At 48.5% G+C, this 22,349-nt stretch overlaps 1 protein-coding gene across 1 annotated transcript in view; it reads right to left on the minus strand.

The window, feature by feature from the left end:
• The window catches only part of LOC145361508 (voltage-dependent T-type calcium channel subunit alpha-1I-like), a 165,465-nt gene that overhangs the window by 15,846 nt on the left and 127,270 nt on the right, over window positions 1-22,349 (minus strand). Inside the window, exons 24-29 of the mRNA XM_080217320.1 lie at window positions 20,753-20,904; window positions 14,908-15,017; window positions 9,243-9,376; window positions 7,422-7,492; window positions 2,104-2,182; window positions 783-904 (exon numbers count right to left, since the gene is read on the minus strand). Coding sequence (XP_080073446.1) covers window positions 783-904; window positions 2,104-2,182; window positions 7,422-7,492; window positions 9,243-9,376; window positions 14,908-15,017; window positions 20,753-20,904 — 668 coding nt within the window. The remainder of the gene's footprint in view (window positions 1-782; window positions 905-2,103; window positions 2,183-7,421; window positions 7,493-9,242; window positions 9,377-14,907; window positions 15,018-20,752; window positions 20,905-22,349) is intronic.

Consider the following 22,349-nt stretch of genomic DNA (forward strand, 5'->3'; position numbering starts at 1 on the left):
AGGAACGGGCTGGACACCGGCACGGTGAGGGTGAAAGGTCACAGGAACGGGCTGGACACCGGCACGGTGAGGGTGAAAGGTCACAGGAACGGGCTGGACACCGGCACGGTGAGGGTGAAAGGTCACAGGAACGGGCTGGACAATGGCACGGTGAGGGTGAAAGGTCACAGGAACGGGCTGGACACCGGCACGGTGAGGGTGAAAGGTCACAGGAACGGGCTGGACACCGGCACGGTGAGGGTGAAAGGTCACAGGAACGGGCTGGACACCGGCACGGTGAGGGTGAAAGGTCACAGGAACGGGCTGGACACCGGCACGGTGAGGGTGAAAGGTCACAGGAACGGGCTGGACACCGGCACGGTGAGGGTGAAAGGTCACAGTTCATCGATTAACCTGTTTGTATGAATGCCTTTTGCTCAAACAGCGCAGAGAGATGTTAGTTACCCCCACATTCTGTACACGAACCACACTCAAATAACATTCAATACCTGGGGAAGAGATTCTCACACACGCAAAACATGCACACATCACGCATGTGAACACGCACACACTCGTGAAAAGATACACACACACAAAATTAATACACACGCACACGCGCGCACTCTCACTCACACAGACACACGGGAGTACACAGTTAGTACAAGCACACTGAGTGTGAAGGCCATTCACACCAAACTGTGTTCCGCCTGCAGGATTCCAGCAGCCACCAGGAGGCACTGCTGCCCCTTTCTCAGCCCGAACAGCAAACCCTGACAAGCCAGGGGTCAGTCCCGACTTCCTACCTTCATTATCCCATTCCAGTTGTCCCCGGTGGACACTTGGAAGAGCGTCAGGAAAGCCATGCCGAAATTTTCAAAGGTGGCGTGGCGGCTCATTCCCTCACAGGGGTGGTCCTCGTCGCAAACTTGGAAACAAAAAGGAAAGTGTCAAAGCTGAGGAAGAGGCGATCAAAACGGGGGACCGGAGTCTGGATCGAACCGGTGGTGAACCCACCAGTCAAAGCGAGGGGTGCCGCGGCTGTCATTCCCCGGGATACGACCCCATTCAACACAGCTTCCACCGGGGAAACCTGTTCACTAATTCCCACACAAACTGAGGCAACTGCCTCATTCATTCATGGGTGTCTCTGGCTGGGTCAGCATTTATTGCCCATCCCTAGTTGCCCTTGGAGGGCAGTTGAGAGTCAACCACATTGCTGTGGCTCTGGAGTCACATGTAGGCCAGACCAGGGTAAGGACGGCAGATTTCCTTCCCTAAAGGACATCAGTGAACCAGATGGGTTTTTCCAACAATGGTTTCATGGTCATCAGTAGATTCTTAATACCAGAAGTTTTTTTTTATTGAATTCAAATTCCACCATCTGCCGTGGCGAGATTCGAACCTGGGTCCCCCAGAACATTAGCTGAGTTTCTGGATTAATAGTCTAGCGATAATACCACTAGGCCATCGCCTCCCCTGTTATGTGAGGCTGGATGTTTTTAAAAGTTTATTCGTGTCACAAGTAGGCTGATATTAACACTGCAATGAAGTAACTGTGAAAATCCCCTAGTCGCCACACTCCAGCACCTGTTCGGGTATACCGAGGGAGAATTTAACACGGCCAATGCACCCTAACTAGCACATATTTTGGACTGAGGGTGGAACCTGGAGCATCCAGAGGAAACCCACGCAGACATGGGGAGAAGGTGCAAATTCCACACAGAGACAGTGACCCGAGCTGGGAATCGAACCCAGGTCCCTGGCGCTGTGAGGCAGCAGTGCTAACCACTGTTCGGGGTACACCGAGGGAGAATTTAGCACGGCAAGTGCACCCTAACCCGCACGTCTTTCGGACTATGGGAGGAAACTGGAGCACCCGGAGGAAACCCACACAGACACGGGGAGAACATGACCAGAATGGGTAGGGACGGAGTTTCTTTTCTCTGAGAGACACAAACCAAATCATTGCAGGTTACGTAACTCGGTGCCAACCCACACCGCGAACCCAGTTCCTCAACCTGCCGACAGCACGATCGGCAACTCATGAGTTCCGGATTGTCGGACCATCATCGTCAGCAGCAGATGGCGGTGCCAACCGACCAAAAACTTCACGCGGTCACCTACCCAATTTACCAAACAGCTCGACACCCAGCGCCGCGTAGATGAAGAAGAGGAGCATGAAGAGTAAGCCAAGGTTCCCCACCTGAAGGAGCAAGACATAGAAGGTTAACTCTCACCCGTTGGAAAGCGAGAGGCTGTCAGTATCGGATCGCAGTGCTGATCACTCGCCAGAAGCGAGCGGCTGGAGAGGTCTAAAAGACGGCCGTATATATCAGCAGCCACAGAGTACAAGGACAGGGTTAGACAGCCATTAACACAGCCTCTTCTCCCCGTACCCCAGTACTGCACACGGGAGCGGGAAGACATCAACCCAACAGCAATAACAGACACAATTTGCGGGAATGTAACAGCAAAATACCACGGATGCTGGAATCTGAAACCAAAACAGAAAATGCTGGAAAACCTCAGCGGGTCTGACAGCATCTGTGGAGAGAGAATAGAGCCAACGTTTCGAGTCCTGTTGCTTCTTCAGACACCTAGAAATAAGGTGTGATTTACACTGACGGAGGGTCATCCAGACTTGGAACAGACTCGAGGCTGGATAGGCTGGGGCTTTTCTCTCTGGAGTGTAGGAGGCTGAGGGGTGATCTTATAGAGATCTATAAAATAATGAGGGGCACAGATCAGCTAGATAGTCAATATCTTTTCCCAAAGGTAGGGGAGTCTAAAACTAGAGGGCGTAGGTTTAAGGTGAGAGGGGAGAGATACAAAACTGTCCAGAGGGGCAATTTTTTCACACAGGAGGTGGTGAGTGTCTGGAACAAGCTGCCAGAGGCAGTAGTAGAGGTGGGTACAATTTTGTCTTTTAAAAAGCATTTAGACAGTTACATGGGTAAGATGGGTATAGAGGGATATGGGCCAAATGCAGGCAATTGGGATTAGCTCAGGGGTTTTATAAAGAAGGGCAGCATGGACAAGTTGGGCCGAAGGGCCTGTTTCCATGCTGTAAACCTCTATGCTGGAACTTTACCCCTTGCCCGCCCAAAGCCAACAGAGAACGCCATCCTGCGAACCTTGCCCGCCCCGGTAAAATTCCAACCATTGGCTCTATCCTCTCTCCAAAGATGTTGTCAGACCTGCCGAGATTTTCCAGAGCTTCCTGTTTTTGTCTCAATTTGTGCTATTTTACTTTCAGGGCAGCGGCAAAAAGAACTGAAAATTCTCCTCGATAAAATGTGAATTTGGTGTAGTTAAGATACAGCTCTGTCTCGTTCCCTGTACGTGTGTGCGTCTCGCTGGCTCTATACCAACCTCCAGATATGTTGCTGCTTTATAATCCATCCTATTTTGCTGCCTGTCGATACAGCTGCTTTTCTGTCTTACGATGCCAGTATTTATACCTGTCTGCTCACATGGTTTTCTCTGGCCCCATTCCCCTGTCAAAGGCCGGAATTTTGACGTCCCGCCTGCCACGGGAATCGGAGCGGGCGAGGGGCGGACCATGGAAAGGCGCATTGACCTGGAACGGGATTTTACGGTTTCGGGGCGAGTGAGGCAATAAAATCGCGCCCATAGACTGTATCTGCCGCTAGGTCTCTCCGAACATTTATTAATACTTGGTTCCGCTGAGTATAACCACTGATTCCGAAGAAACTGATCTCCAAGTCACGGCACTGCTTACAAACTGAGAAATGTAAATCATATCATCAGGAACTGTCTGATAGCGGACAGTGTAGAGGGAGCTTTACTCTGTATCTAACCCCGTGCTGTACCTGTCCTGGGAGTGTTTGATGGGGGGACAGTGTAGAGGGAGCTTTACTCTGTATCTAACCCCGTGCTGTACCTGTCCTGGGAGTGTTTGATGGGGACAGTGTAGAGGGAGCTTTACTCTGTATCTAACCCCGTGCTGTACCTGTCCTGGGAGTGTTTGATGGGGGACAGTGTAGAGGGAGCTTTACTCTGTATCTAACCCCGTGCTGTACCTGTCCTGGGAGTGTTTGATGGGGGGACAGTGTAGAGGGAGCTTTACTCTGTATCTAACCCCGTGCTGTACCTGTCCTGGGAGTGTTTGATGGGGGGACAGTGTAGAGGGAGCTTTACTCTGTATCTAACCCCGTGCTGTCCCTGTCCTGGGAGTGTTTGATGGGGGACAGTGTAGAGGGAGCTTTACTCTGTATCTAACCCCGCGCTGTACCTGTCCTGGGAGTGTTTGATGGGGGACAGTGTAGAGGGAGCTTTACTCTGTATCTAAACCAGTGCTGTCCCTGTCCTGGGAGTGTTTGATGGGGGACAGTGTAGAGGGAGCTTTACATAAGAACATAAGAACATAAGAAATAGGAGCAGGAGTAGGCCATCTGGCCCTTCGAGCCTGCCCCGCCATTCAATAAGATCATGGCTGATCTGTCGTGGCTCAGTTCCACGTTCCCGCCCTCTCCCCATAACCCTTAATCCCCTCTCTTATCAAAAACCCATCAACCCGCGTCTTAAAAATATTTAGCGAAGTAGCCTCCACCACTTCAACGGGCAGAGAATTCCAGAGATTCACCACCCTTTGAGTGAAGAAGTTCCTCCTCAACTCTGTTCTAAACCGCCCCCCCCCCTTTTATTTTGAGGCTGTGCCCCCTAGTCCTACTGTCCTTTCTGAGCGGGAAGAGTCTCTCCACCTCTATCCTATCCATCCCATTCATCATCTTATACGTCTCAATGAGATCTCCCCTCATTCTTCTAAACTCTAACGAGTACAAGCCTAGTTTATTCAGCCTCTCCTCATAGCTCAACCCCCTCAACTCCGGCATCAGCCTAGTAAACCTCCTCTGCACTTCCTCCAAGGCCAAAATATCCTTGCGTAAGTACGGCGCCCAAAGCTGCACACAGTACTCCAGCTGCGGCCTCACCAATGCCCTATACAGCTGCAGCAAGACCTCCCTACTTTTATATTCAATCCCCCTCGCTATGAAGGCCAGCATCCCATTCGCCTTCCTGACCACCTGCTGCACCTGCAAGCTGGGTTTTTGCGACTCATGCACAAGGACCCCGAGGTCCCTCTGCACCGTCGCCTGCTGCAGTTTTTCTCCATGTAAGTAATAATCCTTTCTACCATTATTCCTACCAAAGTGGACCACCTCGCACTTGCCAACATTAAATTCCATTTGCCAGTTCCTGGCCCATTCGCCCAGCCTATCTAGATCCTTCTGTAGAAGGATCTACACACCCTCCACACCCTCCGCGCAATTTGCCGTTCCACCAATCTTGGTGTCATCAGCAAATTTTGACACCATACACTCGGTTCCCTCCTCCAGGTCATCTATATAAATGGTACTCTGTATCTAACCCCGTGCTGTACCTGTCCTGGGAGTGTTTGATGGGGGGACAGTGTAGAGGGAACTTTACTCTGTATCTAACCCCGTGCTGTACCTGTCCTGGGAGTGTTTGATGGGGGACACTGTAGAGGGAGCTTTACTCTGTATCTAACCCCGTGCTGTACCTGTCCTGGGAGCATTTGATGGGGGGGACAGTGTAGAGGGAGCTTTACTCTGTATCTAACCCCGTGCTGTAGCTGTCCTGGGAGTGTTTGATGGGGGATAGTGTAGAGGGAGCTTTACTCTGTATCTAACCCCGTGCTGTACCTGTCCTGGGGGTGTTTGATGGGGACAGTGTAGAGGGAGCTTTACTCTGTATCTAACCCCGTGCTGTACCTGTCCTGAGGGTGTTTGATGGGGGACAGTGTAGAGGGAGCTTTACTCTGTATCTAACCCTGTGCTGTACCTGTCCTGGGAGTGTTTGATGGGGGATAGTGTAGAGGGAGCTTTACTCTGTATCTAACCCCGTGCTGTACCTGTCCTGAGGGTGTTTGATGGGGGACAGTGTAGAGGGAGCTTTACTCTGTATCTAACTCCGTGCTGTACCTGTCCTGGGAATCAGATCTTTGCTGAAATTCAAAACATGGTTTGTTTTGCTCAACTGCAATCCAAAACATTATTTCATGGAAGAGATCCATCCGATTAGTATTTGAATGAATCTTTGCTGACTGCTGCAATGTCTCCCTTGGGATCCTGTTCCACAAATTGCTGAATCAGTCTCTGAAATATTGTTTCCGCAGATTAGATTTTGAATTGAAGCAGTGCAGGAGCTGGACCCACCCTCTCGCGCTGCTGTGCTGGACACAAGGTGAAACAGCATTGCTGACGTTATCTCAAATCCGACGTGGCAGAACAAGCCCAACTTTCGCCATTTATCCTCGGAATCTAACCTGCCGTTCATTCGGAATGGCTTCACTCCTGTATAGTCAGAAGCTGTTTTCCCCCCAGGGTGGAAGGGTCAATTACTCAGGGGCACAGGTTTAAGGTGCGAGGGGCAAGGTTTAAAGGAGATGTACCAGGCAGGTTTTTTAGAGAATGGGTGGTGGGTGCCTGGAACTCGCTGCTGGGGTGGGTAATGGAAGCTGATACGACAGTGAGTTTTAAGGGATGTCTTGACAAATCCATGAATCGGTGGGAATGGAGGGATACGGTCCCCGGAAGGGTAAGTCGGGCAGCATGGTTGGTGCAGGCTTGGAGGGGCCGAAGGGCCTGTTCCTGTGCTGTAATTTGTCTTTGCTCTTTGTATATCCATTCAACTGGTGCGATATCTCATCGAATAGAATAACACATCCAATCCCTACAATGCAAGAGGCCATTCAGCCCATCAAGACTGCAGCAACAAAAATCGCAGGCCCTTACCCATAACCCTGCTATTTACCCTCCTAATCTCCCCCCTCGACACTAGGGGACAATATAGCACGGACAATCCACCCATCTTTCAGATTGTGTGATAAACCCGGAGCACCCGGAGGAAACCCACGCAGACACGGGAACAGTGTACAAACTCCACACAGTCAGTGACCCGGGTCTCTGGCGCCATGAGTCAGCAGCGCTAACCAGTGTGCCACTTTTAAACCCCCATCCCCCACTTCTCCAATAATTTGAGTAACTAACCAGTGGGAGTGAGATACTAAGGGATTAATTTTGTTGATTTTTCTTCTGGATTTGCCCAGGGCGTTGTCCAGGGATGAAACTCCGATCACTGAAGACTCCAGGGTAACAGTTGAGGACTTCTTGGCAGGTGTGGGAACCCGGATGGATTCTAACCCTCCAATAGGATGGCTCATTGTCATTCTTGACCGGAAAAGCACAGCCGTGATTGGCTGATCCCGAACCAGCTCAGCATCCAACGGGAGATCTCTCGATCACTCCGCGGGGTCCAGTTGGTCAGTGGGAACTCGGTGCCGTCCACTCTGGAGAAAAACCCCCTCGCACCCCCTCTCAAGTTTGAGGCTTAACCCATGCAGGCTCTCCCTGAAAGCAAGGAAAATGGAGGCTCCCAGCCGAGGCCTGTGCATTTACCTGAGGCAGGGCCTGTACCACGGTGTCCAGCAGGGCTCTCATCCCAGTCGCCATCTTCAGCAGTTTCAACACTGAGAAAATCAAGATGAGAGTTAGATTGAGACGTGAGGGTGGGAGGAGCTTCCACAGGAAGTCGTTGAGGCCAAAACCTTGTGTCATTTCAAGAAGAAACGGACGGCACGGGAAGAAGGAACGTTCCGGATGGTGGGGGGGTGGGGGGATGGAGTCTAGAACGCAGGGTCAGAGTTTGAGGATAAGGGGTAAAGCTTCTAGAACTGAGGTGAGGAGAAATTTCTTCACCCAGAGGGTGGTGAATGTGTGGAATTCACTCCCACAGAAAGTAGTTGAGGCCAAAACGTTGTGTGATCTCGAGAAGAAATTAGATTTCGCTCTTGGGGCTAAAGGGATCGAGGGATATGGGGGGGAAGGGGGGGGGATCAGGATATTGAATTGGATGATCAGCCATGATCAAAATGAATGGTGGAGCAGGGGCTCGAAGGGCAGAATCATAGCATCCCTACAGTGCAGAAGGAGGCCATTCAGCCCATCGAGTCTGCACCGACCACAACCCTATTCAGGCCCTATCCCCATCGCACTGTACATTTACCCTAACTAATCCCCCTGACTGTAAGGGGTAATTTAGCATGGACAATCCACCTCTTTGGAGTGTGGGAGGAAACCGGAGCACCCGGAGGAAACCCACGCAGACACAGGGAGAATGTGTGTTCCCGATGGTGGGAGAGTCCAGAACGCGGGGTCATAGTTTGAGGATAAGGGGGAAACCTTTTAGAACTGAGGTGAGGAGAAATTTCTTCACCCAGAGGGTGGGGAATGTGTGGAATTCACTCCCACAGAAAGTAGTTGAGGCCAAAATGTTGTGTGATTTCAGGAAGAAATTAGATTAGCTCTGGGGGCTAAAGGGATCGAGGGATATGGGGGGAGGGGGAATCAGGATATTGAATTCGATGATCAGCTATGATCAAAATGAATGGCGGAGCAGGGGCTGGAAGGGCCAAATGGCCTCCTCCTGCTTCTAGTTTCTGTGTTTCAAAGAATTGTGACAATAGGGAACATGCCCGAAAAGGTCATCGATTCATAAACTTTTAAACAGTTCAGTTGATTAAGTTTAATTACTCGTGTCACAAGTCGGTTTACATTAACACTGCAATGAAGTTAATGTGAAAATCCCCCAGTTGCCACACTCCGGCACCTGTTCGGGTACACTGAGGGAGAATTTAGCACAGCCAATGCACCCTAACCAGCACGTCTTTCATAGAGTCCTACAGTGTGGAAGGAGTCCATTCAGCCCATCGAGTCTGCACCAATCCCACCCAGCCCTATCCCCAAAGCTCCATGCATTTACCCTAGCTAGTCCCCCTGACAGTCAGGTGCGATTTAGCATGGTCAGTCCACCTAATCCGCACATCTTTGGACTGGGAAGAAACCCACGCAGACACGGGGACAACATGCAAAAACCACACAGATAGTGATCCAAGCTGGGGATCGAACCGGGGTCCGTGGTGTGGTGAGGCAGCAGCGCTAACCCACTGTGCCACCGTGCCAGGCAGATAGATACCCGAGGACTAAGATGAGTGAGGATTGTGAGGAATTGGATTTAAAGGATAGATTCACTGTGGATAATGTGCAGTGAGCAGTCTCACAGAGCGAGACGGTTGGTTTTACAGGCTATTTGTTCTGGTCCCTCTCTCACATGCAAACTAGCCTCATCTCTGCTCACCCACATCATCATCTGCCACAGCAAGGATGCTGCCCACCCCTTGGAACAGGCTGTCACTCTGTGGCAGCAAGCCCACAGCTTACCCCTGGTAATCCGGAGAACCCTCATGATCCGGATGATGGTGGGATTAATGGGAAGAGCGGCACTGATCTCAATCTCCTCCAGTGTGATTCCCATCACCGATAGCAGCACGATGGCCAGGTCCAGCTGATTCCACCTGTGCGGCAAAAGGAACGGATTATCCAGAGCTCCGTGCACATGCGTCGGGAAAGTGGGATCATTACATCACATCAAACTGGGACAGTAAAATCTACATTAAATGTAGCACGACTCCCGGCCGTATCAACAGCACGGGGTTAGATACAGAGTAAAGCTCCCTCTACACTGTCCCCCCCATCAAACACTCCCAGGACAGGTACAGCACGGGGTTAGATACAGAGTAAAGCTCCCTCTATACTGTCCCCCATCAAACACTCCCAGGACAGGTACAGCACAGGGTTAGATACAGAGTAAAGCTCCCTCTACACTGTCCCCATCAAACACTCCCAGGACAGGTACAGCACGGGGTTAGATACAGAGTAAAGCTCCCTCTACACTGTTCCCCCCATCAAACACTCCCAGGACAGGTACAGCACGGGGTTAGATACAGAGTAAAGCTCCCTCTACACTGTCCCCCCCATCAAACACTCCCAGGACAGGTACAGCACGGGGTTAGATACAGAGTAAAGCTCCCTCTACACTGTCCCCCATCAAACACTCCCAGGACAGGTACAGCATGGGGTTAGATACAGTGTAAAGCTCCCTCTACACTGTCCCCCATCAAACACTCCCAGGACAGGTACAGCACGGGGTTAGATACAGAGTAAAGCTCCCTCTATACTGTCCCCCATCAAACACTCCCAGGACAGGTACAGCACGGGGTTAGATACAGAGTAAAGCTCCCTCTACACTGTCCCCATCAAACACTCCCAGGACAGGTACAGCACGGGGTTAGATACAGAGTAAGGCTCCCTCTACACTGTCCCCATCAAACACTCCCAGGACAGGTACAGCACGGGTCTAAACGTGCCAGTCTGGGCCAGCAGCACGGAATGTTAAGTTCGGCAGTGCGGGGAAATGTAAGTTGTGGCTGGAAGCTGCCTTGTGTTTGACTGATTCTTGGCTCCAGGTCAGAGTGAGTTGAAGTCGAGGCAGAGCTTGGCTTCCAGTCAAAGCTGTCTCGCTCACCAACTTAGCAAAACAATCTTGTTGTGAGAACAGAAATAACTCACAGATCAGCGCTAATAATAATAAACTAATAAAGCCGTGGCAATAGCCCGAGATTATAGAAAATCCAGACTGGGAAAACATAAACTCTGCAATGACCCGTGAGCTGTTGAGGAGATTGATGAGTTGGTTGTATTATCTGAGCTGGAAGTCTCTCTATCAATGTGTGGGGTTATTTAGGAGACGTTTCCCCTCCGCAGGGTGCACACATTCACTGCTCAGGACATGTGAACTTTCCACTGCATTTCCTCCCTAACCTCAGAACCCGTGGACGCCTCTAGCTACCTTTCCTGCTCCCTCACTCCCTCCCCCTGCCCCTCAAAGGATATTGCCTTATGCTAGCCCTCTGTGTTTCCTGCAACCCACCATTCCTCACCTAAAGGGCTAGGGAGAATTGTCTGCTGGCTATTCCGCTACAGCAGGCTGCACCCTCCTTCCCATCCCGTTATTGGGTAAGCTGCGCTCAGACTGACTGGCAGAGTGAAAGGCAAGAACCTCGGAATGGCTGGATGGAGATGTCGTGAAATTAAAAGGGGTGATTCCTTCTGTATCCCTGTAATTCTACAGTAAGAAGTCTCACAACACCAGGTTAAAGTCCAGCAGGTTTATTTGGAATCACGAGCTTTCGGAGCACTGCTCCTTCATTTTCACCTAAATTTGATCCTCCAAAACGCATGACTTCACATTTGTGTGGATTAAACTCCATCTGCCATTTCTGGGTCCAAGTCTCCAATCTATCTATCTAGATCCCGTTCTATCCTCTGACAATCCCAGGCACTATCAGTAACTCCACCAAGCTAAGGGGAGCCTTTTAATGTCTGAATGATGCCTAATTAACACCCCCTCCTCCACTCCCTCCCACCCCCAATAGATACTTCCCAAATGTCACCCCAACGTTTACTCCCCACTGACTCCCAGAGAATGTTAAATTGGGGGGTGTAAATTGTTGTTGTTTTTCTTCCCACATCTACTGGTGCATAATTTCCATCCGTTTCCATGCTGAGGGTTTGTTTTAACCAGGAACAGATCTCTAATCTGTCAGGGGGCTTATAGGTTGGGGGGGCACCACTCCACATCAAGCCTAGCTAACCAGGAGTCTCTCCCGCTAGTACCACCAGCCACTGGCGTGTTTGGAGGGTTTTGCAGGTTGACACTCGACCTGTTTGGTTATGTTATAAACACATCTTCCTCAGCCATCAAATCCTGGCCGAGTGGTATTATCACTAGACTATTAATCCAGAAACTCAGCTAATGTTCTGGGGATCCGGGTTCGAATCCCACCACGGCAGGTGGTGGAATTTGAATTCAATAAAAAAAAAATCTGGAATTAAGAATCTACTGATGGCCATGAAACCGTTGTGGGAAAAACCCATCTGATTCACTAATGTCCCCTTAGGGAAGGAAATCTGCCGTCCTTACCCCGGTCTGGCCTACATGTGACTCCAGAGCCACAGCAACGTGGGTGACTCTCAACTGCCCTCCAAGGGCAACTAGGGATGGGTAATAAATGCTGACCCAGCCAGCGATGCCCGTGTCCCACAAATGAATAAAGAAAATCTCAGAAGCAAAAGAAAAGCTTGAACCTGGAGCTTTTGGCTCAGAGATGGAGGCTGCGACCCACTGAGTCACAGGATTTGTAATTTGGGTGGATTATCTGGTGGGGGGGGGGAGGGGGGGGGAGGGGGGGGGTGGGGGGGGTGGGGGGGGTGCAGGAGGAGGTGTGGTTTGATTGGTGGCCAATTGCTTTTGAGTTGTTTGAGTTAGATTTCTTTCTCAAGGACATTTCGGCACAGTGGTTAGCACTGCTGCCTCGCAGCACCAGGGACCTGGCTTCAAATCCTGGTTTGGGTCACTGTCTGCGTGTTCTCCCCTGCATCTGCATGGATTTCTTCCAGTTTCCTCCCACAGTCCAGAAGACATAGAAGCAGGAGGAGGCCATCCGGGCCTGCTCCACCATTCATTATGATCATTTAGTATCCTGGTTCCTCCCTCCCCCACCTTCCCCCCCATATCCCTCGATCCCTTTAGCCCCAAGAGTTATACCTAATTTCCTCTTGAAGCCACGCAACACTTTGGCCCTGAACTACGTGCTGGTTAAGGTGCATTGGCCATGGTAAATTCTCCCTCAGTGTGCCGGAATGTGGGGTTTTCACAGTAACTTCATTGCAGGGTAATGTAAACTGCTTGTGACACTAATAAATTCACATTGTTACAGAAAGCCCTAAAGCACGGAACAGTTTCTCTCTCAGAAGCAGTGGGAGAATATGGATGGGGAACAGGCTCCGCTAATAACAGACACTTCGGATTAAACGGCTTTGCTTATTCATAAAGTGGTTTAAACTGAACAGATCCAAGTGTGGTTGAAACAGTGAGCGAGTCGAGTGCTCTGATACATTTGGCACCAAGTTCACAGAGCACAATTTCCAGCCTCTCTGCGAGAAATAAATTTTTGTTCAAAGATTGCTGGAGATTAATGATCAGCCAGGGTTTTAAATACATATTTGCCACGGCTGAATGAGATTTAGTAAAGAGGATGCTTCTCATCCTGTCTCCTCTCCAGACATTTCGCCAACACTTCACTTCCAGCCTCTGTTCATCCTTTATTCGCTTTTTATTTTACCATTTCATTTGCAGAGTTGAAGCCAGCACTGGGGCCAATAATTGGTCTCGGAGAGCATCCATTAATCATCATGGTCAGAGGGCGGCAGGAATGTTCGTCAATGCTGCGATGGGAGGATTTCTGGTGTCCCACCTTCCAGTGACTGGTTCATGGAGCCTGATGGGACCCCAGCCTCCATTCCAGTTGCCCAATCAAAATGCAGGAAGTAGGAGCAAGGGTAGATCACCGAGGCCACCATTCAAACAATGCAGAAGGAGGCCACTCGGCCCATCACACCTGCACCGATTCTCCAGCACAGCACCTTACTTAGGCACACGTCCCAGCTCCATGCCCATTGGCCATCTTTGGACACTAAGGGGCAATTTAGCATGGCCAATCCACCCAACCTAGACATCTTTGGACACTAAGGGGCAATTTAGCATGGCCAATGCGCCCAAGCGACACATCCTTGGACACTAAGGGGCAATTTAGCATGGCCAATACACCCAAGCGACACATCCTTGGACACTAATGGACAATTTAGCATGGCCAATCCACCTAAGCGACACATCATTGGACACTAAGGGGCAATTTAGCATGGTCAATGCGCCCAAGCGACACATCCTTGGACACTAAGGGGCAATTTAGCATGGCCAATGGACCCAAGCGACACATCCTTGGACACTAAGGGGCAATTTAGCATGGCCAATCCACCTAACATACATATCCTTGGACTGTGGGAAGAAACCAGAGCACCCAGAGGACACTTGCACAGATACAGGTTCGATTCCTGTCTTGGGTCACCGTCCGTGTGGAGTTTGCACATTCTTCCCATGTCTGTGTGGATTTCCTCCGGGTGTTCCAATTTCCTCCCACATTCTGAAAGGTGTGCTCGTTAGGATGCATTGGCCGTGCCTCAGTGAACCTGAACAGGCACCAGAGTGTAGTGACTCGGGGATTTTCACAATAATTTCATTGCAGTGTTAATATAAGCCTACTTGTGACACTAATAATTAAAAATAAAACATGTAGGCCAGACTTAGTAAGGAAGGCAGATTTCCATTCCTGGAGGGACATTAGTGAATGAGATGGGTCTTTAGAACAATTGATGATAGATTCACAGTCACCATTAGTAGAATAGGCTTTGTATTCCAGAATTATTTAGTCTGTAAATTCATAGTGGAATGAATCCAGTCACCTTTGACTGGGCCTCTTGGGTTCCTTTGATAGTGGGCATGGTTGGAACGGCTTGAGGACCCTGGGTCTGTACACATTGGAGTTTAGGAGGATGAGGGGGATCTTATTGGAACTTACAGGATACTGCGAGGCCTGGATAGAGTGGATGTGGAGAGGATGTTTCCACTAGTAGGAAAAACTAGAACCAGAGAGGGCACAACCTCAGGCTAAAGGGACGATCCTTTAAAACAGAGATGAGGAGGAATTTCGTCAGTTGGGGAATCTGTGGAACTCTTTGCCGCAGAGGAGGCCAGGGTCACTGAGTGTCTTTAAGGCAGAGATAGATAGGTTCCTGATTAATAAGGGGATCGGGGGTTATGGGGAAAAGGCAGGAAAATGGGGATGAGAAAAATATCAGCCAGGATCGAATGGCGGAGCAGGCTCGATGGGCCGAGTGGCCTCATTCTGCTCCTATGTCTTATGGAGGAACAGGACACAGGGTCTGATCAATTCTGGTCTAAAATAACAATTAGGCACCCATTTACATTACAGTTAAGGACAGCCTCACAGAGATTTATCCAGAAATCGGAAAACCAATTTTTGTGAAAGATAACAAGTTTTAGGAATCCGATTTCCACCCCCTCCCCCCCCAGCACCCAACCCTTCCCCCTTCCAATCACATTCTACGATAAAAGCCTTTTAATTACCTGTCCTTGAAAAATCGCCGCAGTCCGAAAGCTAGGAGTTTAAGCCCGGCCTCTAGTACGAACACGGCTGTGAACATATAGTTGCAATACTTCAGGGAAACTTCCAGGGACTGTTATGGGGTGAGGGGGGGTTTGGGGGGGGGGGGGGGGGGGGGGGGGGCGGGTGAGGGGGGGGTGGTGGGGGAGAGACAAAGAGAGAGAGAGAGAGAGAAAAAAAATCATCTTCAGCAAACAAAGCTGTGGAACCAAGACAGTGCAGGTTTCACCGAGGCAGCCAGGCCCCACCGGAACGTCCCAGAACCTTCAAAAACAGGACAACTATTCACAGCGTCAGTTCACTTCCCTTCATATCCTGTCCCTGGAGGGGGGGAGGTGGGGGGGCAACATAAAGATCTCTCATTTAAATCGCACATTCCACATCTTCAGGGCGTCCGAAAGCGCTTTACTGCTAATGAAATACTTCAGTCGCTGTTACGCAGGAAACACGGCAGCAAATATACACACAGCAAGATCCCATTACAAAGAACAAAGAACAGGACAGCACAGGAACAGGCCCTTCTGCCCATCAAGTCTCTGCTGGTACAGATGCCACTTTAATCTAATATTTTCTTGCCTCTACATGATCCATGTCCCTCTATTCCCTGCCTATCCACGTCTCTATCCAAATGCCTCTTGAACATTGATATCGAATCTGCTTCCACCCCCTCCTCTGGCAGCGTGTTCCAGGCATTCACCACTCTCTGTGTGAAAACCTTTGCCCCTTGCATCTCTTTTAAACTTTCTCCCTCACTCTCAACCTCTATACTCCTAACCCTTTGATCCTGGGAAAAAGACTCTGACTGTCCACTCTATCCAAACCTCTCATAATCTTGTAAATCTCTATCAGGTCCCCCCCCCCGACGCTTCAATGAAAACAATCCAAGTTTGTTAACCTTTCTTCACAGAGCATGTCCTCCAAACCAGGAAACGTCCTGGGAAATCCTTTCTGCCCCCTTTCCAATGCATTAACATCCTGCCGGTAGTGTGGAGACCAGAATTGTACACAATACTCCAAATATGGCCTAAACAAAGTCTTATACAGCTGCGACATGATCTCCCAATTCCTATACTCAATGCCCTGACCGATGAAGGCCAGTATGTCAGATGCCTTCTTGACCACCTTATCTGCCTGAGTTGCCACCTTCAGGGAACTGTGGATCTACACGCCTAGATCCCTCTGTATGCTAATATTTCCATGAGCTCTACCATTTACAGTATAATTTCCTTCCACAGCAGACCTTCCAAATTGCATCACCTCACATTTGTCAGGATTAAGTGCCATCTGCTATCTTTTGGCCCAGGTCTCCAGCTGATTTACATCCGAGTGTATCCTCGGACAATCTTCCTCACGATCCACAACTCCCCCAATTTTTGTATCATTTACATATTTACTAATCAGATCACCTACATTTTCCTCCAAATCATTTATATATATTACAAACAACAGAAGCCCCAGCACTGATCCTTGTGGAACACAGCTTTGTCACAAACCTCCAGTTAGAAAAGTATCCTTCCACTGCTACTCTCTGCTTTCTATGCCCATGCCAGTTTTGTATCCATCTTACCAGCTCACCTTGGATCCCACATGGCTTCATCTTCGGTATCAGCCTGCCATGAGGAACCTTATTGAAGGCTTTACGAAAGTCCATGTCTACAACATCCACTGCCCTGCCCTGCTTAAGGATTCAATCAACTTTGTGAGACACGACCTCCCCTTCACAAAATCACACAGCCTATCACTAATAAGCCCATTCTCCTCCAGATGTGAATACATCCTGTCCCTAAGAATCTTCTCCAATACTTTCCCCACCACTGATGTTATACCCAGTGACGCATGGTGCATTATTATGTAAGATACACAGTGTTATACCCAGTGACACATGGTGTGTTATTATATAATATACACAGCGTTATACCCAGTGACACACGGTGTGTTATTATATAATATACACAGCGTTATACCCAGTGACACACGGTGTGTTATTATATAATATACACAGCGTTATACCCAGTGACACACGGTGTGTTATTGTATAATATACACAGCGTTATACCCAGTGACACACGGTGTGTTACTATATAATATACTCAGTGTTATACCCAGTGACACACGGTGTGTTATTGTATAATATACACAGCGTTATACCCAGTGACACACGGTGTGTTATTATATAATATACACAGCGTTATACCCAGTGACACACGGTGTGTTATTGTATAATATACACAGCGTTATACCCAGTGACACACGGTGTGTTATTATATAATATACTCAGCGTTATACCCAGTGACACACGGTGTGTTATTATATAATATACACAGCGTTATACCCAGTGACACACGGTGTGTTATTACATAATACACACAGCGTTATACCCAGTGACACACGGTGTGTTATTATATAATATACACAGCGTTATACCCAGTGACACACGGTGTGTTATTACATAATATACACAGTGTTATACCCAGTGACACACGGTGTGTTATTACATAATATACACCACGTTATACCCAGTGACACATGGTGTGTTATTATATAATATACACAGCGTTATACCCAGTGACACACGGTGTGTTATTATATAATATACACAGCGTTATACCCAGTGACACACGGTGTGTTATTATATAAACTACACCACGTTATACCCAGTGACACACGGTGTGTTATTATATAATATACACAACGTTATACCCAGTGACACACGGTGTGTTATTATATAATATACACAACGTTATACCCAGTGACACACGGTGTGTTATTATATAATATACACAGCGTTATACCCAGTGACACTCGGTGTGTTATTATATAATATACACAGCGTTATACCCAGTGACACACGGTGTGTTATTATATAAAATACACCACGTTATACCCAGTGACACACGGTGCGTTATTATATAATATACACAGCGTTATACCCAGTGACACACGGTGTGTTATTATATAATATACACCACGTTATACCCAGTGACACACGGTGTGTTATTATATAAAATACACCACGTTATACCCAGTGACACACGGTGTGTTATTATATAATATACACAGCGTTATACCCAGTGACACACGGTGCGTTATTATATAATATACACAGCGTTATACCCAGTGACACACGGTGTGTTATTATATAATATACACCACGTTATACCCAGTGACACTCGGTGTGTTATTATATAATATACACAGCGTTATACCCAGTGACACACGGTGCGTTATTATATAATATACACCACGTTATACCCAGTGACACACGGTGTGTTATTATATAATATACACAGCGTTATACCCAGTGACACACGGTGTGTTATTATATAATATACACAGCGTTATACCCAGTGATACACGGTGTGTTATTATATAATATACACCATGTTATACCCAGTGACACACGGTGTGTTATTATATAATATACACAGCGTTATACCCAGTGACACACGGTGTGTTATTATATAATATACACAGTGTTATACCCAGTGACACACGGTGTGTTATTATATAATATACACAGCGTTATACCCAGTGACACACCGTGTGTTATTATATAATATACACAGCGTTATACCCAGTGACACACCGTGTGTTATTATATAATATACACAGCGTTATACCCAGTGACACACGGTGTGTTATTATATAATATACACAGTGTTATACCCAGTGACACACGGTGTGTTATTATATAATATACACAGTGTTATAACCAGTGACACACGGTGTGTTATTATATAATATACACAGCGTTATACCCAGTGACACACGGTGTGTTATTATATAATATACACAGCGTTATACCCAGTGACACACCGTGTGTTATTATATAATATACACAGTGTTATACCCAGTGACACACAGTGTGTTATTTATTTAGTGTTTTTGGTGTCAGTTAGCTCAGTTGCTGGAGGGTGGTTCAGAATATGGGCAAAGGTACAATTCCCCTGCAGCCGAAGCGAATGTGTCAGCTGTTCTCCCCCCTCACTCTGTTTCGAGAACGGAGGGCAAATGTCTAACTACCTCTGGCTAAATCTGCTCAGGATGTACCATCAGCAGACAGTGAGCCTCAGGCAAACCACACATCACACTGTTATTTCCACTAATACCCTCTTATTAAATACATATAGGAATGTAAAATGTATACAGGCTTATCCACAGTGCTATCAGATAATTAAACAGTACTGAATTACGGCTGTAATATATTCCCCATTAAATGTATCACAGATGATGGATTGCAATTGTTTGTCAGAGAGAAACATTAAAGTTCACACGAACAAATAGGAAACTAAACGGCAAACAGTGCAAAAGCTTTTCATACACTGTGTAAATCTGAACAGCCCTTTAATTAACTACATGAATAGTTCAATGATTTCATTAGATTTACCATACCAGTCCCTTGAGCATATCCCATTTAACATTTTAAATCTATTTTAGAACACTTGAATAAAGTATCTTTTTCCATTTTAGTGATGAGTGACCTTCCCTTTTCTCCATCACTGTCTCTCGCTCTCTCTCTCGGACTGATTCTCTCTCATCTGTGTCTCACTCCACTGTACCTGTCTCATTTCCTCCCCTACCATCTCATTCTCTCCCTCTCTGTCACTCTCCCTGTCTCACTCCCTCTCTTTCTTTCACTCTCTTTGTCACTCTCCCTGTCTCAGACACTCTTCATGTCTTACTCTCTCTGTGTCACTTTCCCTGTCTCACTCCCTCTCCCTCTGTAACTATCTCTGCCTCATTCTCTCTCCCCTTGTCACTATCCCTATTTGATTCTATCTGTCACTCTCCCTGTTTGACTCCTTCTCTCTCTGTCAGAGGGTCAGTATCGAGAAAGTGCCGCACTGTCAGAGGGTCAGTGCGGAGGGAGTGCCGCACTGTCAGAGGTTCTATCTTTCAGAGGAGTCTCAAGGCAGATGTAAGTTGTCCGGCAGTGCAGCACTCCCACGGAACCGCACTGTGGGTGTCAGCAGGCCGCTGGAGTGGGATTTGAACACTCCAACCTTCTGAGGCCAGAGGACTGCCCACTGAGCTGGGGCTTCCAAGGCCCACACACAGGGACAGAATACAGAGAACAGAATAGGAAATAAACGCTGGGGATCGATAGTCTGCAGGGCAAAGAATCCACTGAATCATAGAATCCCTACAGTCCAGGATGAGGCCGTTCAGCCCATCAAGACTGCACTGACCACAATCCCACCCAAGCCCTATCCTCATAATCCCATGTATTTACCCTGCTGGTATCCCTGATCCTGAGGCTAATTCAGTAAGGCTCCATCAACAGCACCTTCCCAACCCGTCATCTCTACCATCTAGGACAAGAGCAGCAGATACCTGGGAACACCACCACCTGCAAGTTCCTCCCAAAGTCACTCAAACAGAATCCTTACAGTGCAAAAGGAGACCATTCGGCCCATCGAGTCTGCATTAACTCTCTGACAGAGCATCGTACCCAGACCCTTTTCCTGTAACTCCACACATGTAGCATGGCCAATCCATTCAATCTACACAGCTGGGACAACAAGGGACAATTTAGCCTGGCCAATCCACCTAACCTGCACCTCTTTGGATACTAAGAAGCAATTTAGCATGGCCAATCCACCTAACCTACACATCTTTGGAGTGTGGGAGGAAGTCGGTGTAGGAGAAACCCAGAGGAAATCCACGCAGACACGGGGAGAATGTGCAGCCTCCACACAGACAGTGACCCGAGGCCGGAATTGAACCCGGAGCCCTGGTGCCGTGAGTCAGCAGTGCTAACCACAGTGCCACCGTGCCACAGAGGTGTTACTAACGGTACGTCCTTACCTTGGGCTGATTGTAGTGTTCCAGAGACATGGTAACCACATTGATGCAGATGGTAAAGGTGATGAAGAGATCCAGGTAGTGGCTGGTGCACATGGTGTGGATGAAGAGGCGGATGGGTGAGTAGGCTGAATAATATGGCAAGCGTTGGGCCTCTTCCAGGGGACAAGTCAACGAGGAGGAGAAGGAAAGAAACAAGGCTTGGTTAGATCGCTGCTCTCCCTCTCACCACAGGTAACATCACATTGCCATGGAACCTCCAGGAACTATTGTCCTATCTCCTGATGACTGCAATTCCCAGGAGAAAGAAATAATCACGGAGCTGTTCAAAAAATTGCTTTTGGAAATAAGTCTGAGAAAAGGATTCACTAACTATGGACACTGGGACAGCAGAGAGTGTGACTGAGAGCCAGCAACCACCCAATAGGGTGAGATTTGCCTCTCTCACCTGTCTCGGGAATTGTAGTGGGCGGGACAGAACATTGTTAACCTCGGGTGGAAAATTTCCAGTCTCGCGGCCAAAAAATCCACCCCCCCCCGCAAAAACAGTCTGCTCCTCTCCCATTGGCTTTGGGAAGGCAGGGTGTGGTGTGATGGGCAGGCTGGTGGACCAATCACGTGTGCCTATGGGCGGGGTGATTGGGGATAGAGGGTCGGGTGATGTCCAGCTAGAGTTGGGCATCCTTGCTTCCAGGATAAAAACTCCCTTTCCACTGCCCGAGAAACACAGTCCAGATTCCAAACATCCACCGCCAACGTAGCATTCTATCCCCACCTCGATACCCACTGGATACTCATTCGGAGAGACCGGAATTGTTTCTGCCAGTTCTGCCGGGGATTCAGCACAAACCTGGAGAAAAAAGGACACATCCAAGGTCTTGTCCCACCAGATCCATCACTTATCCCTCGGGAATCCTTTGTTACCCCCCCCATGACAATTTTGACATGGACTTTTCACACAACTGAGCCACAGAACCAAAGGGGGACATGAACAGCTGTTGCGATAGAATTATAGAACCCCCACAGTGCAGAAGGAGGCCATTTGGCCCTTTGAGTCTGCACTAACTCTCCAAAAGCCCGCCTCCAGGCACTATCCTGATAACCCCACACATTTAGCGTAGCTAGTCTATCTAATCTCCACATCTTTGGACACTAAGGGGCAAATTAGCATGGCCAATCCACTTAAACTGTGCATCTTTGGACTGTGGGAGGAAATTGGAGCAGCTGGAGGAAACCCACACAGACACAGGGAGAACGTGCTGACTCCACACAGACAGTGACCCAAGACTGCAATCGAACCCGGGTCCCTTGTGCCGTGAGGCAGCAGCGCTAACCCACTGTGCTGCCCATTTGGGAGGCGCTGCCTGAAAGGACAGTGGAAGCAGATTCAATAGGAACGTGCAAAAGAAAAGTGGATAAACGGTTGGAAAGTAAAACAGCTCTTGGACAAGAGCCAGCACAGGTTATGATGGGCTGAATGGCCTCTTTTGATTCTACGAATGGTTCAATAAAGCTGGTTGATGTACTTGCATCGAGGAGCAACCCCTCCCCCCCTTCTCCAGAAAGAGGATACAGAGGAGGAGTGTTGGGGGGGGTGGGG

The sequence above is a fragment of the Carcharhinus amblyrhynchos genome, chromosome 35 (genome assembly GCF_965287045.1).
Source record: "Carcharhinus amblyrhynchos chromosome 35, sCarAmb.v2.hapA, whole genome shotgun sequence".
Taxonomy (NCBI): Eukaryota; Metazoa; Chordata; class Chondrichthyes; order Carcharhiniformes; family Carcharhinidae; genus Carcharhinus; species Carcharhinus amblyrhynchos.